This window comes from Argiope bruennichi, chromosome X2 (assembly GCF_947563725.1).
Source record: "Argiope bruennichi chromosome X2, qqArgBrue1.1, whole genome shotgun sequence".
Taxonomy (NCBI): Eukaryota; Metazoa; Arthropoda; class Arachnida; order Araneae; family Araneidae; genus Argiope; species Argiope bruennichi.
Window position 1 is genome coordinate 131,099,065 of NC_079163.1, and position 10,125 is coordinate 131,109,189.

Consider the following 10,125-nt stretch of genomic DNA (forward strand, 5'->3'; position numbering starts at 1 on the left):
GAAGCAGATCATATAAAATTTTAAAGCAATACATTTCAATGAAATTAAATTCGAAATGAAAAAAATTCTTGGAAAATAAAGTTTTGTAAGAATATATTGGATACGCAATATTTCGAATGAAAACCTTTTTTCGGTTAATCATTTTTTAAATATTTAATATATTTAAGCATTTAAGAGATTGTAAGTGAATTTTTTATATAATAATTTCGGTAAGTAATTTTATTTGATCTCAACTGTACAAGCAATCACAATTTATCAAATCATTCTGTCTAAGTACGTTTAAACCTATATCTTTTTATCCTTTTGAAAAGACTTTTAAGCGCTTTTAAGAATGAATGCAAAATATTGCACGTATATTCAACTAAAATTTCACATTCTAGCATAAAGTTTCGATCATTAAACTGGATACTTCTTAAAGACACCCTATGAAATAATTGCTCTCATAATTATATAAATATAACAATTATTCCTTTAATCATAGCTTCTTTCAAATTTTTGATCACACCAGAAATAACAAATATATGATGAATCATTGTTTCAAAACGTGAAGTATGTATGGATAGAACAATTAAGGAAATTTAAGATATGTAGAATAAATATTTAGAATGATATTCTTCGATATGAATTCCACGTCTGTATCCTGAATACTTGCAATCATATAATGATTTCGCTTTTTTCTAAAAGCATTTGTTTAGCACGCTATGTTGCTGGTAAAGCACGGAAGAAAACTAATTTGCATTTGTCAGTGAATACAAAGATTCTGATATATTTACAATTCCGGAACACTTTTGACATCCTAACAAATTTAATCAAACGAAATATCTTCCCCTAAATAAAAAAAGTAAAGTTTGGGATGATTTTTAATATATCAATAACTAAACTTAAAGATGAATGAATTCCAAATGTCCCTTCGGCTAAACACCTGATGTCGTATTTATGCAATTAATAGAAGACGTTGAAAAAATTAACATATTTTGAGATACAAAATAGAAATGCTTGACGGATTCAAACGTTGCTTTAGTTTTCTAAGCACTTTTTTTTTTAATTTTTTTCTATACTAGTCTGAATAAATCTAAACTCCGTAATGCATGTCCTAAATTTGCATGTACATATTTTTTACGTAAGGCACTGAAACTATATTCGTGATACATATCAATATAAAATTGAATCTTGCTTTTTCAGTTATTGTTTTAATTATTTTATAAGGACTTCAAACAATATCTGAATCCAAAGTAACGTCATAAATTATTTTTTAATATTTGCACTGCTAAAATCAGCACCAGTGCTTCTAATGGTAAGATAGAATTACAATACTAAAATCCAATCGTTATCCTTAAGATATTTTTCACACATATGATAACGTATATTGTACATTTATTCTTACATGTGATTACTACATTAAATTGTATCAATACATTTATAAAAGTCTTTTTTTAATGGAATCTCCTCTCTGCCGTTTTACGGAATACAGACGTAGGGAATAGAATTGAAACCTACCTCCAGAAAGATTATATCTCCTAAACGGCAATCCATTGGGGATTTTAACATTTCAACCTCTTTTCAAAGATGTTCTGAGTTTTCGATGTTGTTCGAGGTTTTGATACTAAACATGATTTCGAAATTATTTTTTCCGTTATGAAGCCTTTATTTATAATTATGATCTGAATTAAACATTTTTAGTTCCAGCCCTATATTATAAGTCATTCCTTTAGTAGATTTTCATAACCCATGATTTATTTTGACAGATAATTTTATAGCAATTTTCATTCATCTACAAAATTTTCTTTAAAGATCTTTTCGTAAAACACAAAAATAGTCATTAGTTATGAAACTAATTTAAGTATTCATATGTTCTGGAATCCGGATGTTGAAATGACGGCGTAACTGCTAAGAGAGAGAGAGAGTGAGATCAGATCATTTCCCTCGCATTTTGTTTTGTCCAAAAATTTATCTATACTTATAATAAAGCTCAATGTGTGTGGGAGTGTTGAGTCTACAGGCCAGACTGTTTGACTTACACCTATCAAATTTGGTACATGTATACCTTGGAGGTCGGGAATGTGCACCTGGTATCCCTTTTTCGAATTTTTAATTATAATTTTAATTATTAAATAAAACTAACTTTCCCGTCAAATTTTTTTTATTTCCCCACCACCAAATGCTTAAGGCTTCAGTCCCCCCCCCACTAATGAGGTTAGGCTTAACATGTTTTCTACCAATTATTTCAAACGATTCTGTTTATTTTCTTGATGATTGATGCAATTAAAATTAAACATTGTTAAAGAATCGATCTTTCAGATTCATTCGGTAGTACTTTTGAACTAAAATAAAAAAGTAAAGGAAATTAAAAATGTCTAATCTGCATAGCGTTACTCCAACTGGAGCACGCATTTGCGCTATCATAACTAGTGTTGAAAATTCACGCATTTGCGTTATCATAACTGGCGTTGAAAATTCACGCATGCGCATTGTGTTCTGACCTTTGACAGCTATTTTCAACAGATTCGGACTTGATTTAAATTATTTTTCGGTGAGTTGTGTGATTTTGTAATTAAATTGCATTTATTTTAGTTATATATTTTTTGTATATGCTTATAGTTTTAAGTACACCGTTTTTTAAGTAGTTTTTTAACCTGTTTTCGACCGATCATTTTAAACGATTCTGTTTATTTTCTTAGTGTTTAATGCATTTAAAATTAAACATTGTTAATGAATCGATCTGCTCATGATGAAAAATTCTTGAGATATTTCGTAAATTAAGAAAGATATTCTTTAGTGCCCATAAAGTTTAAATGCTCAGTGACTCTGTTTTCAATAATCATATTATAAAAAAAATGCTTTGTTTCAGTAAAAAATATTATTATATTAAAAGTATTATTATATTAATTGCAGTTTAATCATTTCTACTTTAATTTAAAGCATAAATTCTACGGGAGCTAACAGAAAATTAGACAGATACATATTACGTTATGGCTGAAGGCCTTTATAATATTATGAGTGAATTAAATGACTATCAAAATTTTAAAAATATTTTGATAAAGAAGCTCTTAAAATAGGAGTTACATAAACATTTAATTATTAAAATTTTAACGAGCATTAAAATTGCGAATCGGCAGGTCGCCAGAGGCGGCTAGTTTATAATAAAGGAAGAAGTGAGTAGGTAACCCTTCGAGCGGTCAAAAGAAAATGGAAAATGATGCGAAAGGTCGCAGTGTTTCCAATATAAGTACACAATATTGACACATTACGGCACCGCTAATTCAATAGACCATTGTTTGGATCTATAATCTCTGATCACTTTTCTTTTTGTATTTCCGTATGTATGGAAAAATTATTGCTCATGAGGGAAGACGCGAATAGGTAACCCCGTGAATAATCAGAAGGAAACAGTAGACATCAGCACAAGTATCATGCTCTGACCATTATTTAAAATTTATTTGTTCTCCCTCCGTTGTTTCAAAGCAGAACCAAATTCAATATTAAGCAGAAATACCGAACACAGATAATTTTTTTTAATTTCGTAAGAAACGAATATAGGCAAGAACTTATTAGGTATTTTACTTTTCTAACAGATTGCTTAAAGAACTGGAATAGGACTAGGTTTTTTAAAAACTTTTTTAGTTCATTTTTTAGGAAGTTCAATAAATATTTTTTAAACCTTTTCATAAACAATAGACAACAACAATGCCTTTTTTTGTTATATTATCATCTCTACTTGAAAGAGTATGATATCATAATGTGTAATGACATCCGAAAGTAAACTTTATAAATAAATATATTTTATTCCCGTTTTCAAGATCATTCATTATTGGATGTAAAGCAGCTTGAAATCTCATTTAAACAACAATTTGAACCTTTCAATCAACTTCATCTAATATTGTTTTATAAGAAATAAATTGGAAATTCTATCAGAAAACAGATTAGATAAAAAATTAAACTCGTTTGACCCCAAAAAAATGCATTTTAAAAAACAATATAACACAATAAATGAGCCCCAAAAGTCAATTTTTAAATTTTTTTTAATCTTTATAACAGTTTTGATTTTTGTTGCGACTTCTTTTGAGGTCTGAACTGGGTCCTTTCTGATGTAATGAGTGGAACAGTCTCCTGAAACGTCTTTAAAATCTGTAGTCTCCAAGTGCTCGATTTTCATCTGCTTGCAGCTGGGACAAGACTATAAAGACGGGCCTGTTGCGCATGAATTGACCCAAGTAGGGGCGTCTGGAATGAGCAAAACCGGCAGGATGAGATGGAATGGCGCTGGATTCTGATGGACCCGTCATTCCTTTAGCCGCATCCTGAAATGCAGAACTAAATAAATTACTCATGTGAAAGAATTTAATTACTTAATTCTAAAGTAGAGGTAGCCTGACGGTGAAGTTCCAGGTTAGAAAGACGGTTTCATGGACGGTTCACCATACGCAGGGATTTGGTACGCCCCATATCATTTAGTCAAATGTTCTCTCATTAAATGTTGCAGATTTGATAGGAAGTAACAAGTTCAGGTCTCGTATTCGTCATCTAACAATAGTTGAAAATTACGAATTCAGTACCAAAATAGGCTTGACATAACTTCCGAATGAGACATTACTATAACTAAATGTTACCTGCTTCCTTGCGATCTAAGACAAATTGTTGGATTAAAGTGTTTAGTAAATGTAAGTAATGTATATAAAACGTAAAAGGTACAGGTAGATTAAGAAATCCTAATTTGGGGTTATAATGTATTGTAGTTGTTTAAAGCAAAAATATATCATACTAGACGTATGCTTGTGTTTATGAAAAATATTTTGTGCAGTAATAACTCAATAATTTAATATTTTAAATATTTAATGTAAACCAAAGCATGTATTCTCTATCAGTCAGCATCATTAATGAACCTTCACATATGTGTCTATTATCCTGTATAATTGATGTCACTTACTTTGAAAATATAAATAACGAAAAGACCCAATAAGTGTTCCAGTTTTGATTTTAGATGCATTTTTCACCTTCTCTTCACAGGTGCAATAGTAAAGAATCATATTTAGAGATCAAATCCACTGCCTTAAATTTTATGAAAGCTATCAAACGTTATAGCTATCATATCCATGATGTTATCAATGCCAACATGTGCAGTTTCGGCCAATCAATGGCATGCGTGGTCATAAGTAAGAGAAGAACGGAGCCAAATCATACTTTATTATTAAGTTTTGCAACGTGTTAGTAAATAATGTTTTGTACTGACAAAAAAGAGTTTATTGTATACAAATACTTTATCCTCTAACACATTAATATATGATTGTTCTGAGGGTTTAGTTCATAAAATTAAATTAAAAAAATAATGAAAAGCATTTTCTTACATGGAATTCTGCTATATCTTCAGCTGAAATTGCTGGTTCACTTCCTGGTGGAACCATTTCCTCAAGATCAATGTTTTCAACATGTTGGGAATTGGCACAATATGATAACAATGTAGTGAATGTGCATTGCTTCCTGCAACATTCGTCGACTACACCGCCTCGGAAATTTGATGTCATTTCAATTTCAGCAGTTTCTTGATTGCCTGAGTTAAGAGTCCTGCCGGAGAGCGGAAAACGTAACTCAACGACTGATGTTTTGCTGGAACTGCGGTCGGATACTGAAAGATAACAGAACATTTCCAATAAAGGATTTTATTAATCTTTTCGCCGCTTAAGGCATTTGCACACTTTTGAGATTTTCTATATGAGGAATGATATAGTTTTACAAAGAAAATACTTTTTTACATATATACCGAGACTAGCATGGGCGAGTAAACTCGATTGATTTTGCATGAAAGGATCATTTCAGACTTGAATGAATATAAAGTCTTACGGAACTATTAAGATGAGAGTGTTTTTATAAGTTTCTGAGCTTTTCAATGTTAAAATCAAAATTGAGAATGAGCTATTTGATAAACTCATCTGAATTCTCAATATTCGAAAGAATTTATTCATTTTAGTTTTGATTTCTATCGTATTTCATTTAAAATTCGTTTAAATTAAATTTATTTGGATTCATTTCATTGAAAATTAAAAACAAGCTTGTTCCAAGTTTTACTGAATTTGAAACAAACCTTTATGATTGCTTATTCAATGTACTTGTACGTTTCTTAGAAAGTTTATTAAATGAATGCCTGATAAACGAAAATTATCTGGAAAATAACGAAATGAATCTTATCCTATAATCTAAAGCGTTTCGCACTTTTGGGTTATTAAAATGAGTTCTCTGATAATAAGTTTATAGTCTCTATTTTTAAGTTTATGACAAATATTTTGAACAGCTGAACATTTCCTTAATGCAAATTTTGTTCTAAGTATTCCAGATCCGAAAATTTTAGGACAATTTTTAATGTGCTTATGCAATTATGAATAAATATAACGTTATTAATGAGTTTCATTTCAATATTAAAAAGAGATTTAAATGAAACTATTTCGTGTAAGAAGACGGATATGAAAATATTTTTAAAAATTTTGAGATGTCTCAAATTTATATTTTCCTGTTTTTTGGTAGCTAGAATGCAATTCATTAGAAATTTCGCCATTCTATTTTAATTGCAAACTATTTCAGTGACAAGTAATAAATAATCCAACAATGTATTTTTCTAAAAGTAAGAGATTTTCGAACAAGAGATGCCTATTTTTGGAGCGACAATAATGACTCAAGAAATGTCACCTACCTCCTCGCGTTGCTCTGGGTGAATGGAATCCGCCGTGTTTTCCGCAGACGAAGTTGAGAAGATCTGCCAGGCGTCTTCCACACATTCGAACCCCTTCCGCATTGTCAAAGTGGAGGACAGATAATGCTAGAAAACCCAAAACAAAGAAGATAGAACATCGAACATCCATTTTCCAATATGGGTTTGCTGGGGCTTTTCACAGGAAGATGGTATTTCAGAGTGATTTTGTAAGACTATTGGCCACTTATATAGTCCTGGACAGGACAACGCGCCTGCTTATTTGAAAGGATAAAGAAAGCAAAAGAACATTAGTTGGAAAGTTTAATCATTCAGATCAGTGGAGCTTCAATGATGGAGCAGGCAGGGGAAGAAATCTAAATGACTAGTGAAAGAAGAAAAAAGGTTTCTTCGTCGGAAGCTATTAAAGTTATTTTTGTTACCAATTGGTTTTCCTTGCTGCAGGCCTGAACAAAATCAAACATTTTTATTAATGAGGGATTTTTTAGAGAGGAAAAAACAATAAAAAATAAATGGACTAAAATGTGATTTACAAAATTTTTAGTTAACATCACGAGAAATAAATTCTCTATAAAAAAGTATAAACTGAAGTTTAAACTTTTAATTAATTAATTCAAAAAAAAATTATATTTTTCTATTTCTATTCATTTAAATTCTATTTCTATTAAAAAAAAGACTAAAATACTGTAGCTAATTTATAGAATTCTTTCTAATCTACAAATTGAATATTTGAAAAGAGTTGAAGAATTCACATCCTTCAAATACATTTTTTTCCTTTTAAATAATTTAGTATCAATAGAAATTCGGGATATTATTTTATAGAAATGACACGCGCTTTTTCTCTTTGGAGGCAGAGTTCCCAGCAGCTGGAATACACAAATTTACAAATGTTTACTAGCAATGTTTGCCAACATTTAAATGTTCACTTATGAAATGATTTACAACTTTGGTAAATGAAACTGTTCTGGTCTTATAAACGGAACTATCTTTTGTAGGATGTGTTTCTTGCCGCTGTCATGATGCTGAAGTTTGAAAGGATGTGCCGGCTAAAATATCATCTTAGCCATCTCACAGGGTGCAATATTACAAAGTTCGTTTCAAAATAACCTTCTTGTTCTTCCAGATGAGGCTTTCATACAGCTAAACTAATTCCGCTCGATCTATTTTGAGTTTTCATATTAATATAAAATAGGAATCTTACTTGGATGGGAATAATGGATTTCGAGTTCTTGTTCTCTTTGAAGGCGGAATTCAATAGAGTTGATATTCGTGTAAAAATTCACAAATATTACTTAGATATATTTGGTAATTTTCACTTAGGAAATTATTTCTAAATTTTGTAAAAATAAAATGAAAATTTCCCGATGTTTTAAGTGAAGATACCTTCTGTACGATTTATTTATTTCCCTTTTTATGGTGCTGAAGTTTCAAGAGGGTTTCCAGATTAGGTATCATCCTCGTTATTATACTGGAGTGCTAAATTACGAGGTAAATTTCAAAATAAACTTTATCTTCTTCCAAATGAGGCGTTCATACCGCTAAATTAAATCTGTTTGATTTTGAGTTACTGACTATTGTTTCGTGGAAGTTTTGAGAGTACTTTGAGTAAAATTTTCCTCTAAGCTTGAAAATTTATTGTGTACCAAGATGTCACATATCTGGCGGAAAATGCTGTTGTTAAAGAATTTTTATAGTACTTTTGTATAGACACCTATTTCGATAATTTTTTTGTCAGCTACATAGTTTAATAATTTTTCTTCGGCCTTTATTAGTATTTGAATTTTTCTTGGCTAGTTTAAGCTACATAATAATAATCTTTCCTACATTAAATTTCATAAAGTTTTACTGTGTTTAAGAGTGTTTCTTTCTATAGATTCTAAAGATATTTAAACTGTCTTGAAATTAAGAGATAATTTAAATCCTCATATCCTGTACATTCCAATTGATAATATATTATTAAGAGAGAAAAGCTCCTTTATTTTATTGTTTGTTAATAATCTGTTCTTTACAGGACATTGATTTCTATACGTAACCTTTTTTTCATATTGGAAAAAATCTTGATAAGGATGACATTGAAGGAATTATTTTAAAAACAATGCGTTAAAATTATTTTAATAACGGTACAGTTGTTTTATTAGCAAATTTCTTTCTTTCTGATATGAGTTTATACACAAATTTCGCATCACGGAATCAATAAAGATTTGAGTAAATTGTTCATGAAATCTCTAATACTCTAATGTGTTTTTCATTCTTTTTTACTCTGCATTGAGATCAATATATTAATTGCTGATGTTGGAAAACAAAAGTTGGCTTATTGATGATTTAACATGCAGGTAATGAATACCAGTGTCGTCCTGTCTATACTGGATCATATTTAAAAATTGTTTTTTTGTCCGTATTAGTCTATATATTAGGTTAAAACTCAACGATAATCTAATGAATCAACGAAAAGAATCTTGTTCTTTTAAGATAGAAATAAAATTGTAACGTTCATTTTGATCTGTTTTTGTGTTACACGACATAAGACTTTTTTTATGTTGCAGGAAAAAGAGGGGAAGAATAGTGTAGGAGTATCAGCACTTCATTATGTAATTTGTTATCGTAATTAGTTTGATTTTTAAAATGTGAAAATAGTTATGCTGTTATGTAAGTGACTTCTTAAAATCATAAACTAAGAATTAACTACTATGTCATTCCTGTATCCTTATTAGCTTTAGGGCTGTGCCGATTTTAGATTTATCGATCAAACTCGATATGTTTGAAGAATGAGATTTATTGATATCATGATGATGTATCATGTTCTAAGATGAGTTCATTTGTTATGCAAAATTACTTTTCATTTTCGATAATTAACCAGTTTTTACAAGGGAATTTTATCATTATTGCAACTGCGTTACTTCCACATTTCGGAAACGTAAATATCAGAAGTGAAATTGAATGATTTAATGAAAATTGAATAATTATTTTTTTTGTATTTTATTTTGGCGTGGTTAACCATGTGATGACTTTGAACAAAGATAAGACGAAGGAGCTTTTTGCTTGAAAAGAACTTATTTGTTATGGTGGCTTTTTTGGTCTATTCTGCACAGTTTTTAAGATTTCTTTAAAATGTCATATTTTATCAATATCTATCATTATTATTTCAGATTAAATTTGATTAATCTACTTGCCTTAAACATGTCATTTTAGAATAAATTATTTTTTGCTTTCTAATGTGACACTTTGTAGCTACGGAATGTAATTAAAACATATCAAAAGAAATATGTATCTTTTTATTTCACATATATATTTGCAATTCAAGCAAAATTACATCATTCGATTGATTTTAAAATAACGAAATATGCCCACAGAAGTGGCAAAAAGTTAAGTTCAGAATGATTTTTAATAAATATTTGAAAAAAGGCATTCAAATATATGAATTCCAAATT

At 29.7% G+C, this 10,125-nt stretch overlaps 1 protein-coding gene across 1 annotated transcript; it reads right to left on the reverse strand.

Moving 5' to 3' along the window:
- Nucleotides 1-4,118: 4,118 nt before the first annotated feature.
- Nucleotides 4,119-6,859, reverse strand: LOC129959889 (uncharacterized). Its single transcript, XM_056072786.1, has 3 exons — nt 6,680-6,859; nt 5,343-5,620; nt 4,119-4,298 (listed from the first exon to the last, which is right to left on the reverse strand). Exons 1-3 carry the CDS (start codon nt 6,846-6,848, stop codon nt 4,119-4,121), a joined length of 627 nt encoding a protein of 208 aa, XP_055928761.1. The 5' UTR covers nt 6,849-6,859.
- Nucleotides 6,860-10,125: the final 3,266 nt, after the last annotated feature.

What these genes read in the sequence shown, in the direction of transcription:
- LOC129959889 (XM_056072786.1), bottom strand. Translation starts at nt 6,848, where the DNA reads ATGGATGTTCGATGTTCTATCTTCTTTGTTTTGGGTTTTCTAGCATTA. An exon ending in ACCCAGAGCAACGCGAGGAG is followed by an intron (nt 5,621 to 6,679) that starts GTAGGTGACATT and finishes GTTATCTTTCAG; the next exon opens with TATCCGACCGCAGTTCCAGC. An exon ending in AAGATATAGCAGAATTCCAT is followed by an intron (nt 4,299 to 5,342) that starts GTAAGAAAATGC and finishes TCTGCATTTCAG; the next exon opens with GATGCGGCTAAAGGAATGAC.